General features: G+C 20.5%; 4 protein-coding genes across 8 annotated transcripts in view; 2 read left to right on the forward strand and 2 right to left on the reverse strand.

The window, feature by feature from the left end:
* LOC127281139 (thymidylate synthase) overlaps window positions 1-18,933 on the reverse strand; it is a 191,096-nt gene extending 172,163 nt beyond the window's left edge. The window contains exons 1-4 of one of the 2 annotated variants that reach the window (XM_051304674.1): window positions 18,569-18,933; window positions 15,627-15,890; window positions 15,063-15,325; window positions 14,623-14,835 (exon numbers count right to left, since the gene is read on the reverse strand). In XM_051304674.1, the coding sequence (XP_051160631.1) occupies window positions 14,626-14,835; window positions 15,063-15,325; window positions 15,627-15,890; window positions 18,569-18,833 (1,002 nt within the window). In that variant the 5' untranslated portion in view covers window positions 18,834-18,933 and the 3' untranslated portion in view covers window positions 14,623-14,625. Of the gene's footprint in view, window positions 1-14,500; window positions 14,836-15,062; window positions 15,326-15,626; window positions 15,891-18,568 lie in introns of those variants that run through there. The other variant, XM_051304673.1, reaches the window with a different exon arrangement.
* LOC127281135 (uncharacterized) overlaps window positions 1-19,977 on the forward strand; it is a 207,356-nt gene that overhangs the window by 10,430 nt on the left and 176,949 nt on the right. The window lies entirely within an intron of this gene.
* On the reverse strand, window positions 14-8,746 carry LOC127281109 (uncharacterized). Of its 2 annotated transcripts, XM_051304621.1 has the most exons (10): window positions 8,661-8,746; window positions 8,236-8,327; window positions 8,039-8,147; window positions 7,593-7,696; window positions 7,057-7,181; window positions 6,307-6,554; window positions 5,496-5,995; window positions 4,181-5,352; window positions 3,739-3,899; window positions 14-892 (listed from the first exon to the last, which is right to left on the reverse strand). In XM_051304621.1, the coding sequence occupies exons 2-10, from the start codon at window positions 8,293-8,295 to the stop codon at window positions 372-374; spliced, it is 3,000 nt and encodes a 999-aa protein (XP_051160578.1). In that variant the 5' UTR covers window positions 8,296-8,327; window positions 8,661-8,746; the 3' UTR covers window positions 14-371. The 2 variants fall into 2 exon arrangements, with proteins under 2 accessions (XP_051160578.1, XP_051160577.1); XM_051304620.1 differs by lacking the exon at window positions 8,661-8,746 and having other exon boundaries at window positions 8,236-8,640.
* On the forward strand, window positions 9,101-14,214 carry LOC127281148 (protein ILRUN). Its single transcript, XM_051304685.1, has 3 exons — window positions 9,101-9,485; window positions 10,470-10,816; window positions 13,261-14,214. Exons 1-3 carry the CDS (start codon window positions 9,328-9,330, stop codon window positions 13,362-13,364), a joined length of 609 nt encoding a protein of 202 aa, XP_051160642.1. The 5' UTR covers window positions 9,101-9,327; the 3' UTR covers window positions 13,365-14,214.

Genomic DNA, 19,977 nt, shown 5'->3' on the forward strand with positions numbered 1-19,977 from the left:
AAAAAAAATTCTAAGTAAATGAAAAAAGAAACAAAAGTATGAAATTAACAAGAAAAATTGTTTTTCTTTTTCTTTTTAAAGGAATTTCCAAATATTTTCTATTTGGATTAAAAAATTTTTTTTTAAACATTCATTGACATCGAAACATGTATAACAATTTTTACAGTAAATTTTTTTTTCTAATTCACTGATAAGATTATTTTTTGATAAATCTTTTTTTTTTATGTAGTTCACGTCTTATTTAAGACAAAAAACTGACAGAAAAAATAAACTAACGTCTTTTGTAACTGTAAGAAATAATAGTCTTTTTTTTTTCTTTTTTAGAAAATACTCGGTGATAATAATCTAAATCTTATCAATTTCACCATGTTTCAGTCTTCTTTTTTTTCCTCAATTGTACTACTTTCGAATATTATTCCACGAAAATCTCTTAATTTCAGTCTATCGTTTGATGCAGTTTTTTCCGTTCCACGTTTACCATCGATAAATGAATCTAAATAATCCTGTCGTGCTTCCATGAATATTTCAATTAATTGTAAATTTTCAATTTTCACATTTTTCACATCAATTGATGTGCCACGTGCAAAAATTTTCAATTTCACATTATTATTGACACGATTTTCCAATGAAATTGAAACAATATCAATAATTGAATTTGTTATTAATTTACAATATTGAATATCCAATTGTTCAAGTTCATGACAATTGAGAATTAATGTATCTAAACCATCTTCAACAAGTGATACACAACGTGCACAATATAATGTTCTTAATGTGCATAATGTTGATAATTGTCGACCAGTTACAGATTTATTGTCACACATTGAAAGATGTTTTAAATCTGGTAATAATGCAATTCCTCCAATACCAACGTCCGTTATTTCACCACAATCTGAAAATTTATTAATTTTATTTTATAATTTTATTTATTGAATTTAATTTTGAAAAATTTCACAAAAAATTAAATTATTACTAAATTCATTATTAATTAAATTTTAAAATCAATTAACAAAAAAAAATTATAAATAATTAAAAAAAAGGAATTTAAGTTTTATAAATTTTTAATTTAATCCTTTCAAGACCAAATTTTTTTCTTAAAAAAAATATGCAGTCTTATTTTTTTTCCAAGTTTTTTTGAGAGACTATTTAAAATTTCTTGTTTGAAAATTAGAGTTTATAAATTTGTTGAATTAAAAAAATTATTAAAAATTTTCTTGAATTTTGAAAAATAATTTAATATTAATTTTAATATTAAATTATTTAATACCAGCAATATTAAACGCGCGCCAAATTGAGTATTTAATTATTTGTTATAGAGAAATTAAAAATTAATATTATCAATAATTACTTAAATTTATTAGAATATTATTCCATATTAAATGATAAAAATAAAAATTATATGTTTATAGGCCTCAGATTATTAATTATTAAATTATTAAATTCTAAATTCAAAGTTTTTTAAAATTCAATTATTTTCCAAATTTTCAATTTAAAATCAAATGAAATTCAATTATTATCCAAAATTTCCATTCAAAATCAACTGAAATTAACTTATTTTCCAAATTTTCAATTTAAGTTCAAATAAAATAAAATTATTTTCTAAAATTTCATTTCAAAATTAATTATCAAAAATCAACTAAAATTGAATTATTATTTAAAATTGTAATTGAAATTTAATTATTTTCCAAAATTTCAATTCAAAATCCAAGACAATTCAATTATTTTTCAAATTTTTAATTCAAAATCAACTAAAATTCAATTATTTTCCAAATTTTCAATTTAAAATCACATAAAATTCAATTATTATCCGAAATTTTAATTTAAAATCAACTAAAATTCAAATATTTTCCAAATTTTTCTATTGAAAATTAACAAAAATTCAATTATTTTCCAAAATTTCAATTCCAAAATCAACTAAAATTCAATTATTTCCCAAAATTTTAATTCAAAATCAAAGAAAATTCAATTACTTTCTAAATTTTTAATTCAAAATCTTTTAAAATTCAATTATTTTCCTAGTTTTCAATTTAAAATGAAATAAAATTCTTCAATTATTTTCTAAAATTTCTATTCAAAAATTAATTATCCAAATTTTCAATAAAAAATGAACTTAAATTAAATTATTATTCAAAATTTCAATTAAAATTCAATTATTTCCCAAAATTTCAATTCAAAATCAAAGAAAATTCAATTATTTTCAAAATTTTCAATTCAAAATCAACTAAAATTCAATTATTTTCTAAATTTAAAATAAAATAAAATTTAATTATTTTCTAAAATTTCAATTCAAAATTAATTATCAAAATTTTCAATAAAAAATCAACTAAAATGTATCTCAAGGGCTGTTGCCCGTATATGTTTGTTAAATAAATAAATAAATAAATAAATAATAATGAATTATTATCCAAAATTTTAATTGAAATTTAATTATTTTCCGAAATTTCAAATCAAAATTAAAGAAAATTTAATTATTTTAAAAAATTTGAATTCAAAATTAATTGAATTTTCAATAATTTGAATTTAAAAGCATTTAAAATTTAATTATTTTCCTAGTTTTCAATTTAAAATGAAATAAAATTCTTCAATTATTTTCTAAAATTTCTATTCAAAAATTAATTATCCAAATTTTCAATAAAAAATGAACTTAAATTAAATTATTATTCAAAATTTCAATTAAAATTCAATTATTTCCCAAAATTTCAATTCAAAATCAAAGAAAATTCAATTATTTTCAAAATTTTCAATTCAAAATCAACTAAAATTCAATTATTTTCTAAATTTAAAATAAAATAAAATTTAATTATTTTCTAAAATTTCAATTCAAAATTAATTATCAAAATTTTCAATAAAAAATCAACTAAAATGTATCTCAAGGGCTGTTGCCCGTATATGTTTGTTAAATAAATAAAAATGAATTATTATCCAAAATTTTAATTGAAATTTAATTATTTTCCGAAATTTCAAATCAAAATTAAAGAAAATTTAATTATTTTAAAAAATTTGAATTCAAAATTAATTGAATTTTCAATGATTTGAATTTAAAAGCATTTAAAATTTAATTATTTCTAAAATTTTCCATCGAAAATTTTTTGAAATTTAATAATTTCAATTATAACTCTAAGGGAATTCAATTATTTTTAAATATTTTTATAATATTCTTTGAAAATTCAACTATCTGAAACCATTTTTCAATTAAAAATGATTATATCAAATTATTGTATTTTGTCTGTAATTTCTAATAAATTTTTTAGTGAAATCATATAAAATTTTAATTAAAATCACTTGAAGTTCAATTAATTTCTAAAATCTCAATTTTAAATCTTTTGAAAATTCAATTAAATTTAAAAAATGTTTTCCAAAAAATTGTTTGATAAATTATTTTTAGTTCTGTAAAATTTTATTATTGTTTGAAAATTAACAATATCTTTTGAAATTTAATTATTTCTAAAATTTTCAAGTTTAATTTGACACAAATTTGACAAGTCATAAGATTACTATTCAAAAAAACACGTGAAATCATAAAAGACCAACTTCAAATTAGGACAGAAGGACAGACCAAGCATTTTATTATTATATAATTAATTTAATAAAATAATTTAATAATAATAATTTCTTAAAATAGTTGAAAAATTTGTGTCCATCCTTCTCTTAAAAAGAAAAGCAAATTTTCTTTTTTATTTTTCATTAAATTAAAATATATTTGTAAATTCTATAAATAATTATTTGTAAATTACGAACTATTAATGATGAGAACGTTGAGTTTTGGACAATTTGCTCCAATGGCACTGAGAATTTCATCATTAATAATAATATTGTCACTGACATCGAGTCTCTCCAAATTTGTAAAATTTGTGATTTTTGATAATAAATCATTGGATGATAATCCGGCAAAAGAGCAACTGTAAAAAAAGAAAAGAAAATATTTTTTATGCAAATTATATTTTCTAAAATATTATAATCCATTATTCGAAAAATGAATAATTTTTCCACACAAATTTTTAAAAATTTAAATTTAGTCAAAATTTCCACTTTGAAAACATAAATTTTTTTAATTATAATACAAACTTTATTTTTAATTTTTCTCGTTGAAGAAAATTTATTAAATGAAATTTTTCCCCTCTGAAGAAATTAGTTTAAAGAAAATGATTTTTTTTAAATTTATATACAAAAAAAAGAATACCTTTTTAATTGAAGAATCTTTAATTTATTATTACAGTGCATCAATGTTTTACGTATAGTTTCAGCTAAATGTGATTCAAAAATAAAATCATCCTCAACATCAAAACCATCGAAATCATCGTGATCACCATAATCATCGTAATCATCGTAATCATCATAATTATCGTAATCATCATAACCATCGTAATAATCATAATCATCATAATCATCGTCAACATCGAAATCAATGCCATAATCAAAATAATCATCATCATCAATCTTATAGTTTTCTTTCTTTTCGTTTTCTTTTTCTTTACTTTCCTTTTCACATTCCTTTGATGTTGATGCTTCATTATTAAATGTTGAATTTTCATTATCTGATTTTGACGTTGATGCTTGATTTTCCAATGATTTGGAAATTGAAACTTCAGACGTGCTTTTAGTTTGATTTTCCGATATTTTTGAAATTGAACTTTGCTCTTCGGACGTTTTTAATGATTGACTCTCAGATGTTTTTGAAGTTGAACTTTGATCTTCGAATAATTTCGCTGCGTTTATTTGATTATCATCATTTGTTTCATTTTTAGTGGAATTTTGTAAATTATCAATTTCCGTTTCATCGGAATTAATTTCCTTTTGCTCGATAATATCAGTAATTGTTGAACTTACATCATTATAATCCTCATAATCTTCTTCGTCTTCATCTTTGTCTGGTGAATTTTCCTCATTAGACATTGGGGAATTTAATATTTGTTCGTCGGGCGTTTTAAATGTTAATAAACGATTATCCGATGTTTCTGAATTTGAATTTCCCCCCTCATCTTCGTCTTCGAATATATCTAAATCTTCCGCATCATCCGTACTGTAACATCCATCGTTTAAATCCTGATAATCATCATTATCATCATTTAAATCATCGTCCTCGTAAACATCGTCCTGAAAATCATCATTTAAATCATCGTCATTGTTGTCGTAAACATCATCTTGAATATCATCATTGTTGTCGTAATCATCATCAAGATCCTGAAATAAATAATCGTCATCATGATTATCATCGTCGTCGTCATCATCGTCCTGAAAATCATCATTTTCATCCAAATATTCATCAAAATAATCATCACTATCTTCATTTCCTTCGGAATTACTTGAAAAATTCAAATACAAATTTTCAAGTTTCTTCAATTTTTGTACAACCTGGAAAAATTAATTTTTTTTACCCATTAATTACAAATGGAAATTTTTATTCTTAATTTTGAAAAAAAACGTTTTCCAAATAATTTACTACCAATTTTTGGAAACAATTAAAATTTTTTTATAGAAAAAGCAAAAAAACTTACAAATTCAAAAGCATAGAATTCCGTTCTCTTTTTTGGCTCACAAAATGCAAATGTTTCAACATCCTCCGGTAAATGTGTAAAACAACTGCCATCAACTTTGGTCTCATCAAAATTAATAAATGTTAATTTATCACTTTTTTCAAAAATACGTTGAAAATCACGATCACGAAAATGAAATGAATCAAATTCAAGAAATTCAATATTTGGCGATTGCGATAAAAGATAATCAATTTCACGTGGTGTCACTTCTAATGTTCCTAAATAGACAATTTTTAAATTTGGACAATATTTGCCAATAATAAATAATGTACGTAATGGCATCATACGATGTTTTTCAAAAAATGTTATTGTCGTTATATAACGTCCGCAACGTTTTAAAATTTGATAAAGATCAGTGGTTTCAATTTTACCACTTTTACAGCCCCATGAAACTGAATTTACATCCAATCTTCTCAATGATCGCCATGAATCTAAACTTAAATCACGCCAACGTCGACAAACTAGAGGAAGAGAGAATAAAAGAATTTTTTACTTTAATTAACTTTTTTTTCAATTTAATATTTCAAATAAAATTATTATCGCTTTTTTTTCATTAAATAATAATTTTTCCTGAAAAAACAAAATAATAAAATTTATAAGAGAAATTTTCATCTATTAGTTTCCTTTTAATTGAATTAAATTTTAATCTAAATTAATTTTTAAAAAATATATATTTTAGAGCATTTTTAGAAATTTTATTTATTTTATTATTTGTTTATTATTATTTATTATTTTTTTTATATTTCAAAATTAATTCATTTTTTTTACTCACCTCTTTCGACTTTTATTCGATCGGCAATTGAGAGATATTGAAAAATGTGCATTAAACAAGTGTCACTTATTTTATGAACTAAGGGATAAAATTCGCCACTTGAATTTGAATTATCTGTTTGATTTGTTATCTTTGGCTCGTCAATATCATTTGGCGGTTTTTTTGGATATGGTTGATGTCGAGGATCTGCTGGTATTACAGTTAAATTTTTTCCATGTACACTTTTACCATGTACATTTTTTAATGCTCTGTAAAAAAAAAAATTCCATCTCAAAAAGGTCGTAATAATTTTTATTTTATTTTTATTTAATACATAATATACGGGACTAGCCTTTTTGTACATTAGTACATTAAAATTTTTTTATTTAATTAAAGAAAAAAGAAAAATTATTATAAAATAAAAAAAAATAATTACTAAATAATTAATTAATAATAATAATATATAATATAATAATAATAATAATAATAATAATAATATAATAATAATATATAATATATTAATTAATAATTAATTAATTACTATAATAATTAGTATTTAATAATACTAATTATTATTATTATTAAATTTTTCAATGAATTAAGAAAAATGTTTTAAAAAAATTAAAAATTAATAACATTTTTTTTAGTAATTATTATTTTTTTATTTTTTTTATAATTTTTCTTTTTTAATTAAATAAAAAAATTCTAATTCAAAATTATTACTTTTAAGGGGCGAAGAGGCTGTATTATAAAAATAATTTATAAACTTACTTTATCGCACAATTAACTTTTGTATACGTAACAAAAGCATAGTTACTTTTTTTGTTTTTTTTTATTACACACTCGCTTACCTCACCGTGAGTTTTAAATATTTCTATTAATTCATCTACAGTGACCTATAAGAAAAGAAAAAGAATACATTTTTTTTTAATGAAAATTAAAATGAAAAATCTAGAGAAAAAAATTTAACGGCAAAAACAAAATTTAAAAAAAATAATTTAATAATTTTTTTTTTTTGATAAAATTCCTCAATTTTAGGAAATTTTTATTCCTTTGTATTTGTATTACAATTTTTCTATTTCTTTGAATTAAATTTTTTCCTGTGTTGAAAAATTGAAAATTGTAATTGGTTTTTTTTATTCTTCATTTACAATTTAATTTAATTATTATTAATCAATTTATTTAAGCAAAAAATGAAATTAAATCATTTTTAATTTTTATATTTGTCTATATTTTAAATTATTAAATAGAAAATAAAGAAAATTAGGTTTAATTAGAGAGTAAATTAAAAAAAAAAAAATTTTTACCGTAACTGAGAGATTTGTAACGAATAATTTTTTGATCGCCAATAATGGCAAATCCCCAGTGTTTGTCGATTTAAAACTTAACGATGAGTCAAGCAAAATTTGTGCTGTAAAACAAAAATATTGTTTTTAAAAAATAAAATCTTTTTCGTTTAGCATAAAATATTTACTCCACTTAAAAATTATTTAGCATTCAATGAATTAAATATTTTCATTCTAGAAAATTTTTTATTTTACCAAAAATCCCTAAAAAAAATTCTAAATTTAATTTTTTTTCAAATAAATAAATAAATTTTAAATGCGAAAAAATATATAAATAAAAGTATTTTTTCTAAAATATAAAACTTAGTTGCAAATTTCACAAATTTTCAGGAATGAAAAATTTCAATTTTAGTAATTAAAAAAAGGTTTTTATTTTGGAAAAAAAAGAAAATAAAATTGTTACTCACTACACGATCGATGAGCTTGTATTCCTTTTAAATTATATTTTGGTCCTTTATCCGGTAATTCATTTTTATTATTCATCTTATTGGTCTGATCAGCTTGTTGATAATGAATCTGCGAAAAAAAAAGATTATACAACATTTAAAAAAAAAAAAAAAAAAAAAAGAAAAATATTTTTCAAAAACAGAAACATTACAATTACCTCAAGACTCTCAAAAATAGGGTTATCTAAATTAACATGTTCCAATATGAGAATATTCATTCTTTTTTTTTCATTTGAAAAATTCACATAACCTAAAAATATTCATTCAAAACGCTTCAAACACGCATGGTCGTTGTATTTTCACAATGTTTTGATTAATTTAATTTTTAGAAAAAAAAAATGTCTTCTACTTGTGTTTGTTCTAGCTAATACTGTTTTTTTTGTACTTATACCAGAAAAAAAATCGACATAATAAAGAAATTCGAGATTATTTCTTTATTGCGCTATTAAAAAATATAATATCTACTCTAGCCTAACATTAAATAACTAATAATTTTATTATTCATTAATTTATTGTATAAAGTATTACTAACAGATTTATTTTTTTTTTCTAAAATAATGAAATAAAAACTTGAGAAATTCACCAAAAATTGCGCGAATCTTTTTTTGTTTTGGAAAAAGTAGAATTCCAAAAAAACAATTCCAAGATGATTCCGTATATACTTTCGGGTACAAGTGAAAATTTGGCACTGATTTAATTTTACATTCCTATTGTAGGTAGAAAGGTTATCTGTAACTTTTTTTTTTGGTTAGAAATTCGAATCTCGTCAACAAAAAATTAAAAGTTTAAAATTCAAATCATTTAATAATATTTTTAATTATATAAAAATTTATTTTCAATAATAAATATTTTATTTATATTTTACGATTTTTTTTGTTAAATTTCAAATTACGCGGGCAAACATTTTTATCGACAATCGATAATTATAGAGGAAAAAAAAAAAATTGGCAACACTGCATTAAAAATGTTATCATGGCATCACTGATTTCGTTTGTTTCACATACACACAACATACACAAACATAAAAATACGTCACATACAACACCAACACACATCTAATCATCATATATTCAATCGTGTGATTTTCGAAGAATGACATTTAAAAATTTGTAGTTTTTAACAAAATAAATCGCGATTAATTCGATTAAAAAAGTGTTGAGAGGTTTTTTTTTTTTTTGAAAATTGACGCGCTAAACGAGAATCATTTATTTATGGATTTGTGAATAAAAAGCCAAAGGCAAACATTTATTATGGACGTCGATAATGAATTGGATCAAAATCTGCTTCACCAATTTAGTTGTCTTGGTACGACGGACAAAGACGACCTGGTGAAGCAACTTCAACGATTACTTGCTGGTAGTCATCTCAATGAAACAACTGCAACATTCTTCTTGGATATGAATAATTGGTGGGTTCTCTATTTATTTTTTTTTTCATCCCTTTCAAATAAAGGTTTTTTTAATATGAGAGAAAGAAAAACAAAAAAAAAAGAAGATAAACATAACCTTAAAATCGACGTTGCCATATTTCGCAAATTACTCACTTTTTCTTAATTTTTATTATGACGAATTCTCTCTTTTGTTTTGCAATCTTTAAAAATATATTATGATAAAATAATTACGAAAATATTGGTTAATTATATATATATATATATTTTTTTTTGGAAATTTTTTTCAACTATTCTTTTTTGTTGATAGAAATTTTGGAAAATTATTTTTAATTATTGTCATTGTTTTCAAGTTGAATGCAAAATTCCATTGAATTTAAAATTATTTCATAATAATATTTCGATATATTTTTCGTTAATTTTTTTTTTCTTTAGGAATTTCCGAAATTGATGATTAATAATAATAATAATAATAATTTCATTTGTATACCCACTTGGGGTTTTACAAATTCTTCAACACAAATTGATTGATATTATTTATTTATATTTTTTAAAATAGTTTCGATAAATTAGAAATACAAAAAAAAATTAATAGAAACGCTTTTTAAATTTTTTAAATTTGTGTTTTCGTAAATTTCTTTAATTTAAGTTTATTATTATTATTATTATTATTATTATTATTATTATTATTATTATTGTTGTTGTTATTTACAAAATTAATTAAACAAAAAGAAAAGAAAATCTTAAAAATACTTTGGAAGAAAAATAATTTTTTTTTATTGGAACTTTCTTTAATATTTTTAAAAATTTTTTTTCTTTTTTGACTCTTTTATAATTTTTTTCCGAAAAAATTTAAAAATTTTCTATTTTTAAAAATAGAGAAAAAATTTCAGTTTTTTTTCTTTTTTTTTTCCTGTGTTTTTTTTTGTAAATTAAAAATTACAATGAAATGAGAGATAACAATATTCCCTCCCCCCCTTTTTTTTGTTCTTTTATCTAATATAGGAATCTCCAAGCAGCGATATGCAGCTATTTGGATTATGAAGTACCGACTAAATTACCGTGTATGTCATTATTGTGTGATTCAACAATTGGCGAAGGCGAATCAGTCCCGCCAAATACAAAATTTCGTAAATCATGGCGCATACAAAATAGCGGTACAGAAATGTGGCCCGAGGGAATTTGTTTACATCATACGGGCGGTGCTGTAATGGGCTGTACAAGTGTACCTGTTCCTTCTTTAGCATCAAAAGATAGTATGGAACTTAACGTAACATTAACAAGTCCAAATGAAGTTGGCCTATTTCAGAGTAAATGGAGAATGATGACAACTAACGGTTGTTATTTTGGGGGTAAATATATTCAAAAAAAAAAAAAAAAAAATTACAATTTCAGAAAATATTTACCTAAACTTGGCTAAATACATAAATATTTAACCATTTTTCACAATTAGCTCAAATTTTGGTAAATATATTTGCTTCAATTTTTGTCTGAATATATTCAGCTTAATTAGTGCTAAATATGTTGACTAAATTTGGCTAAATATATATTTAATCAAATTTAAGTATTAGCTTAATTTTTGCAAAATATAATTAATTAAATTTGGCTAAATATACATTTATCTATATTTGACATTTAGCTATAATACTCAGCTTAATTTTTGCTAAATATATTTAATTAAATTTGACTAAATATAAATTTAATCATATGTGACTCTTAGCTAAATTTTCGGTAAATATATTTAGTTTAATTCTCGGCTAAATAAATTTAGCTAAATATATATTTTACCAAATTTGAGTATTAGCTTAATTTTTGCTAAATATATTTAATTAAATTTGGTTAAATATACATTTATCTATATTTGACATTTAGCTATAATACTCAGCTTAATTTTTGCTAAATATATTTAATTAAATTTGACTAAATATAAATTTAATCATATGTGACTCTTAGCTAAATTTTCGGTAAATATATTTAGTTTAATTCTCGGCTAAATAAATTTAGCTAAATATATATTTTACCAAATTTGAGTATTAGCTTAATTTTTGCTAAATATATTTAATTAAATTTGGTTAAATACACATTTATCTATATTTGAATATTAGCTAAATTTTAAATATATATTTAGCAAAAATTAAGCTAATACTCAAATTTGGTTAAATGTATATTTAGCCAAATTTAGCTAAATATATTTAGCCGAGAATTAAGCTAAATATATTTCATTAAATTTAGCTTAATATATATTTAACCATATTTTACTATTAGCTAAATTTTGTTTAAATATATTTAGCTTAATTCTAGGCTAAATATATTTAGATAAATTTGGCTAAATATATATTAAACCAAATTTGAGTATTAGCTTAATTTTTGCTGAATAAATTTAATTTAATGTATATTAAAAGTATTTAGCCATATTTAGCTAATTAAAAATATAAAGCTTAATTTTTGCTAAATATATTTAATTAAATTTGGTTAAATACACATTGATCTATATTTGAATATTAGCTAAATTTCAAATGTATTTAGCAAAAATTAAGCTAATACTCAAATTTTGTTAAATATATATTTAGCCGAGAATTAAGCTAAATATATTTCATTAAATTTAGCTTAATATATATTTAACCATATTTAATTATTTTTTTCTTAATACATATTTAACCATATTTTACTATTAGCTAAATTTTGTTTAAATATATTTAGCTTAATTCTCGGCCAAATATATTTAGATAAATGTGGCTAAATATATATTTAACCAAATTTGAGTATTAGCTTAATTTTTGCTGAATAAATTTAACTTAATTTTTATTAAAAGTATTTAGCCATATTTAGCTAATTATAATATACAGCTTAATTTTTGCTAAATACATTTAATTAGATTTCGTTAAATACACATTTATCTATATTTGAATATTAGCTAAATTTTAAATATATTTAGCAAAATTTAAGCTAATACTCACATTTGGTTAAATATATATTTAGCCGAGAATTAAGCTAAATACATTCAATTAAATTTGGCTTAACATATATTTAACCATATTTTACTATTAGCTAAATTTTGTTTGAATATATTTAGCTTAATTTTTGCTAAATATATTTAATTAAATTTAACTAAATTTTTATTAAAAGTATTTAACCACATTTAGCTAATTATAATATAAAGCTTAATTTTTGCTCAATATATTTAATTAAATTTGGTTAAATACACATTTATCTATATTTGCATATTAGCTAAATTTTAAATATATGTAGCAAAATTTGGCTAAATATATATGTATATTTAATGAAATTTGTCTAATTAAATATTTAGCTCAATGTTTGCTAAATATATTTAATTATTTTTTTCTTAATACATATTTAACCATATTTTACTATTAGCTAAATTTTGTTTAAATATATTTAGCTTAATTCTCGGCCAAATATATTTAGATAAATGTGGCTAAATATATATTTAACCAAATTTGAGTATTAGCTTAATTTTTGCAAATTTAATTAAATTTGTCAAAATCTATATTTAATTATATTTTACCACTAGCTAAATTTGCATTTAATATATTTAGCCTGCTTCTTGACTGAATATATTTAGCTAAATATATATTTAACTACATTTGGCTATTTGACAAATTTTTGCTAAATACATTTAACTTCATTTTTGGTTAAAGGTTTTTTTTTTAGCTATATTTGACGAATTAAATAGTTTGGCTTAATGTTTGCCAAATAAATATATATATATATTTAACTAAAATTTAGAGAATTTGTTTTCAAGGTGACAATTATTTTTTATTAATGAAACTTTCAGATATAATATGGGTGATAATAACTGTCAGTGAAAGTGGAACTTTGGCTGTAACTCAGCAGTTGCATCAATTAAGTACTTCAGCCAATGATGCCCAGATGTGCTAGCCTTCGTTTTTTTTATCGACAACATGCCATTTGCTCTCTGTATTTTTTTGTTTTTACAGAGAATGTTTTTTTTCTCCTTACTCTCTCTCTCTCTCTGTCTCTCACACTTATTTTTTTTTTTTAATCACAAAAAAATTGAAACAATCAGAAAAAATTTAAATTGAGAATTTAAAAAAAAAAAAAAACGTAAAATTATTCGAGTCTATATTATAATAATTCGTATATATTATATATACAGTCACAAAAAAAAATTAGAATGAAAGAAAAATTAATAAAAATTATTTAAAATTAATCTTTATAATCTTTATAATAATGGATATTATATATATATATTATTATTATTATTATAAACAGTACGTTGTCGAAGCTACGCTTCTTCCAATTTAAATTTTAACGAAAAAAAAAGTAATCTATAGATTAATTATACGTCGGTCACGAATTCCGCTCAAATTATGTTACGTAGTTTTTTTTGTCCTTTCTTCTTCTTCTTCTTGTTCTTTCCTCTTTTATTATTGTAATTAAACAACGATAGGGGGAAATTTATTGATACGCGGTTTTCATAAATAAAAAATAAAATTAAGCAAAAAAAAAAAAAAATATGAAGAAAACACACGGCCTTGAAACATCGAGTGTATATACACAGAGTTTCTTAAAATAATGTTACATTATTTCGGATTTATTATTATAATTATTATTATTATTGAAAAGAAACAAAAAATTCCTTCATACAATGTTGTGTTTTTGAAGGCAATTATGATAATAATTAATAAATTGAAGAAAAAAAACAGTAGGATTATTATTATAGATGATAGATAAAAAAAAATAAATGAAAAATTATGTCATTTAGTAAGATTTTAAGATTGTTTTTAAATATCCAATATATAATTTCATGATTATGATATTAAGTTTTTTTTTTTTTTTTTTTTTTTAATTATAGGAAAAATAAAAATATAATTATTGATAAATAAATTGGTCGATTTCTTGGTTTTAGTGTAATAAAAAAAATCCTGAATTTTTTCTTTTCATTTTAGAATCAAAATAAATTTTTGTCTAAAAAAATAAATGTTCTCAATTTTTTGTTTTTGTTTCTTTAAAATAAAAAATTTCATGGATTTTTGTAAATTTCAAATAGAGAATTTTTTTTATAAAAAAAGTACTTTATTTTTATTTTTGATTGATATTAATTTTTCTCTTTATCGTCATTTTAGAAATTAAAATTAACAGTCCTTATATATTTAATAAAAAAAAAAAATAATAATAATTAAACAGCCATTTGCATAGCAATTTTACCGTGTGGATTGTATCCTTCGATTTTAAAATCAGCAGCAGTAAAATTATCGATATCTTGAATGTCGCGTGTAATTATTAATTTTGGAAATGGTCTTGGCTCACGTTTAATTTGTTCCTTAAGGGCGTCGACATGATTTGAATAAACATGACAATCGCCCATATTTATTATAAATTCTCCTGGCTGTAGAACAAAAAAAAAAGGAAAATGAAAACTCAAATTTTTTCATTGTTAATTAATATTATTTTAATTAGAAAAGAAATTAATATTACTAATTAAATAATTATTATTTAATTATGTAATTAAATTGATAATTTATTTGAAATTATTATTATTATTATTAGTAATTATTTTTTTATTTTTTAATAACAATAGTAATAATTTTTTGAATATTTTTTATGTTTTGTTACCTTTAAATTTGTGACATGTGCCAACATATAAGTGAGCAATGAATATGAGGCAATATTAAATGGAACTCCCAAACCAACATCGGCACTTCTTTGAAATAAAATTGTTGTTAATTCTCCGTTCATCACTAAAAATTCAACGAGAAGATGACAAGGTGGAAGTGCCATTTTTGGCAAATCCACTGGATTCCAAGCTGACATTACCATTCTTCTGTCATTTGGATTTGTTTTTAAAGTCTCAATTATATTTTTTAATTGATCAACTCCTGTTCAATAATAGCAATTTATTTAATTAATTAAAATTCTTTATGTTCTAATTATTTAATTAATTATTAAAATTATAAAAAGAAAATTTTAAAATTAATTAAAAATTAAAAAAAAAAAGAAAAGAAATTACTAAAAAAAAATTAATTAAATAGAAATTTTCAATTGCAATAAGGAAATAATTTTTAAAAATTAGGGAAAATTTCTTTTATTTGATTAGGAATAATTTTTTTTTTTTACTGCAGAAAAAGTTTTTTTTTTGAAATTAATATATAAATTATTATTATTATTATTATTATTTACCCTGTCCAGTGTAATCGTCGTGCATATTTGTATATTTAGCTCCAAAATGCCTCCATTGAAATCCATAAACTGGACCTAAATCGCCTTCTTCGCGATCTGTGAATCCGCATGAATCGAGAAATTGTCGCGAACTATTTGGATCCCAAATGTGTACATCTTTATCGGTTAATTCTTTTGCATTTGTTGATCCGCGAATAAACCAAAGAAGTTCCTCAACGACACCGCGCCAAAAAACACGTTTTGTTGTTAACAGTGGAAAATTTCCTTTTTCAAAAAAAAAAGAAAAATCATCGAATTTTTTTTTTTTTGAAATTAAAAAAGAATACTATTTTTGAACTTTTTATAAACAAACTAGCAAAATTAATCGAGCGCAAGCGCGCAAAATTGAGTATTTAATTATTTATTATAAAGAAATTAAAGATTAATATTATTAATAATAATTTAATTTATTAGAATATTATTACATATTAAATGATAATAATGAAAATTATATGTTTACAGGCCTCGGATTATACGACTTTTTCCGACTTTTTTCAAAAATACGACTTTTATCGACTTATTTTAATAAAATGCGACAATTTTTTTTACATTTGAAAAAAATGTAAATAAAATACATTTTTTTTAGTATAAAATGTAGATCTTCTTCAGATCTTCTTCAATTCAATTATTTAACAAATTTTGAACTAAAATGATTCTCCACTAAATTAATTATTTTTAATAATTTTAATGAAATCACAAATTCAATTATATCAAAATTATTTTTCAATTCAAATTTTTATGAAATTTAACAATTGTTTATAATTTAAAAAAAAAATATCACAATAAAATTAAATTATTTTTTAAAAATTTCAATTCAAAATAAACTAAAATTCAATTATTACCCGAAATTTTAATTCAAAATCAATTAAAAATCTAATAATTATCCAAAATTTTCAATTTAAAATTTAATTATTTAACAAGTTTTCAATTTAAAATGAAATAAAATTCAATTATTTTCTAAAATTTCTATTCAAAATTAATTATCCAAATTTTCAATCAAAAATGAATTTAAATTAAATTATTATCAAAATTTCAATTAAAATTCAATTATTTCCCAAAATGTTCAATTCAAAATGAACTGAAATTCAATTATTACCAGAAATTTTAATTCAAAATCAATTAAAAATCTAATAATTATCCAAAATTTTCAATTTAAAATTTAATTATTTAACAAGTTTTCAATTTAAAATGAAATAAAATTCAATTATTTTCTAAAATTTCTATTCAAAATTAATTATCCAAATTTTCAATCAAAAATGAATTTAAATTAAATTATTATCAAAATTTCAATTAAAATTCAATTATTTCCCAAAATGTTCAATTCAAAATGAACTGAAATTCAATTATTACCAGAAATTTTAATTCAAAATCAATTAAAATTCAATAATTATCCAAAATTTTCAAATTAAAATTTAATTATTTACCAAGTTTTCAATTTAAAATGAAATAAAATTCAATTATTTTCTAAAATTTCTATTCAAAATTAATTATTCAAATTTTCAATCAAAAATGAACTTAAATTAAATTATTATCAAAAATTTCAAATTAAATTCAATTATTTCCCAAAATTTTCAATTCAAAATGAACTGAAATTCAATTATTTTCCAAATTTAAAATCAAATAAAATTTCATTATTCTCAAAAATTTGAATTCAAAATTAATTGAATTTTCAATAATTTGAATTTAAAAGCATGTAAAATTTAATTATTTCTAAAATTGTTCATCGAAATTTTTTTTTTTGAAATTTAATAATTTCAATTATAACTCTAAGGAAATTCAATTATTTTTTTATCTATTTTAATAATATTCTTTGAAAATTCAACTATCTGAAACCATTTTTCAATTAAAACTGATTTTCAAATTATTGTATTTTGTCCGCATTTTCTAATAAATTTTTAGTGAAATCATCTAAAATTTGAATTAAAAAACACTTAAAGTTTTAATTAATTTCAAAAATCTCAATTTTAAATATTTGAAAATTCAATTAAATTTAAAAAATGTTTTCCAAAAATTGTTTGATAAATTATTTTTAGTTCTGTAAAATTTAATAATTGTTTGAAAATTAACAATATATCTTTTGAAATTTAATTATTTCTAAAAATTTCATCTTTAACCCTTTCGAAGAGGATTATTATTAAAAAAAAATTTTTTTATTTAAAAATCTGTAAAATATTTTTGTTAAAATAAAAAACAAATCCACTTTTTTTTGGAATATAAATCGACTGAAACGACTTTTTTGTGTCTTTAAGTTGATTCGAGGCCTGTGTTTTTATAATTAATATTTAATAGGTATTCGTTGGCCTCTGGTACCTTAAAAATTAATTTTTAAAAATAAATTTTTTTCAAATTACTATCGTGTACGAAATTTCCTGGCGCATCTTTTTTCTCATCATAAATTTTTTGTATTTGTATACAATTTTTGGATCAATATACAACTTTAAAAAAAATTTCGTTGGTAAACGTTGTGTACTTCAGCTTCATGAATTGAATTTTCGAATTTGGAATTTTAAAGAAACTTATTCCGAAATTTGGAAACACAATTATACAACTTTGGCAAAAAATGAGAAAAAGAATTGTCAAAATTTGACACGTCATAAGATTACTATTCAAAAAAACACGTGAAATCAGAAAAGGCCAACTTCAAGTTAGGACAGAAGGACAGACCAAGCATTTTATTATTATATAATAATAATTGTGATAAAATAAAGGGAAATTGAATATTTAATAAAATATGAATTTATAAAATTAATACAAATATAAAATAATAAAATTAAATTCTGAATTTTTAAATTAGTATTGCAGGTCTTTTTAATTATTATATATCATTATCAGATTAAATTACCTATCAACTGTCACATAAGGTTTCAAATTACTAAAAAAAAAAAAATTAAAATAACACTCACCATCTCGAAGATTAAAACGCATTTGTGGTCCAGCAATCATAAATGTTCCAGTTCCAGTGCGATCGGATTTTTTAAATCCATGATTTATGATTTTCTTTATTAATTCTAAATATTGATATTCTTCATGATGATGATGATCATCATCATCATTCGTTGTATTTTGACAATTTTTTCCATTTTCATTTAAATTACATTTACCATTTTTAACAATTTCCATTTTTCCATTTTCTTCCAAATGATTATTTCCATTTTTAACTACTTCCATTGTTGTTAACACAAATTATAAACTAGAAATCTTTATTATATAAACTAATTTTAATAAATTTTTCGTATATTAAGACTGAACTGCTGTCAAGGTTATGGCAACGCTTTAATTATTTTATAGGAGAAAAGCGCGGGAATTGAAATTATAGATTGGAAATATTTCTCTTTCGTTTTAGGAAATTTTACCTCGTTTCAATTGAGTGAAATAAACGAAAATAACCGAAGGAGAAATTTATAGGTTAGGTTGACAATTTTTCGGGTAATTTCCCGCAATTGTTCTTGAAATTTCTATATCCCCCTTTGACAATTGTTTTTACCTTGTCCTTGAACTTTTGAAACAATCAAACTCTTCACAACAATTGACAATTTTTTCTCAAATACAAAATAAAAAGTCGTTTATTATTTATTATATTAATTACTTTTTGTTATACATTTATTTATATTAAATAATTTATGATTAATATTTATTAATTGTAATTTACGTATTTTTATTTTTTAATTTATTAATTTTAGAAAGTTTATTAAAAATAATAATTATTAATTATTAATTAAATATACATATTAAATTAAAAACGACAAGAAATATTTGTATTTTGTTTTCAGAATAAATATTAATAATAAATAAATAATAAATATCTTTATAAAATTAAAAATTAAATTAAGTAATAAAAAATTAAATAAAAATACGCAAATTATAAACAATAAATATTAATACATAATAATAATAATAATAATAATAATATAATAATAAAAATAATTTCTCATTCTTTCTTTTTGTAAGCACGTGTATATGTTTGTAAATAAATAAATAATAATAATAATAGTAATTAAAATAAAATTTAGGAAAATATTTGACTTGAAAGAAAATAAAATTGAAATATAATAATTAATACACTCGATAATTCTATAAATAATATGATTCATTTATTATAGACTAAAAGTATAAACATTAGTATGTACAATATTTGGTTTTCATAATTTATTATTTTGTTTTTTTGTTGTTGTTTTTTTTTTATTTTGGTAAATACGCTGAAATTTTTCACGTATAATTTCAATGCAATTTTCAAATATTGCGCCTCGATTTTTGTTTTTGTTCAAATCAATACATATATCTATCTATATATATATATATTGTTTTTAAAAAA

The sequence above is a fragment of the Leptopilina boulardi genome, unplaced genomic scaffold (assembly GCF_019393585.1).
Source record: "Leptopilina boulardi isolate dan_hultmark-lab unplaced genomic scaffold, ZJU_Lbou_2.1 LbouV2_266, whole genome shotgun sequence".
Taxonomy (NCBI): domain Eukaryota; kingdom Metazoa; phylum Arthropoda; class Insecta; order Hymenoptera; family Figitidae; genus Leptopilina; species Leptopilina boulardi.

What these genes read in the sequence shown, in the direction of transcription:
- LOC127281148 (XM_051304685.1), top strand. Translation starts at nt 9,328, where the DNA reads ATGGACGTCGATAATGAATTGGATCAAAATCTGCTTCACCAATTTAGT. An exon ending in TTCTTGGATATGAATAATTG is followed by an intron (nt 9,486 to 10,469) that starts GTGGGTTCTCTA and finishes TATCTAATATAG; the next exon opens with GAATCTCCAAGCAGCGATAT. An exon ending in TAACGGTTGTTATTTTGGGG is followed by an intron (nt 10,817 to 13,260) that starts GTAAATATATTC and finishes TGAAACTTTCAG; the next exon opens with ATATAATATGGGTGATAATA.
- LOC127281109 (XM_051304621.1), bottom strand. Translation starts at nt 8,295, where the DNA reads ATGAATATTCTCATATTGGAACATGTTAATTTAGATAACCCTATTTTT. An exon ending in TTACAAATCTCTCAGTTACG is followed by an intron (nt 7,182 to 7,592) that starts GTAAAAATTTTT and finishes CTTTTCTTATAG; the next exon opens with GTCACTGTAGATGAATTAAT. An exon ending in AATTCTATGCTTTTGAATTT is followed by an intron (nt 5,353 to 5,495) that starts GTAAGTTTTTTT and finishes TAATTTTTCCAG; the next exon opens with GTTGTACAAAAATTGAAGAA.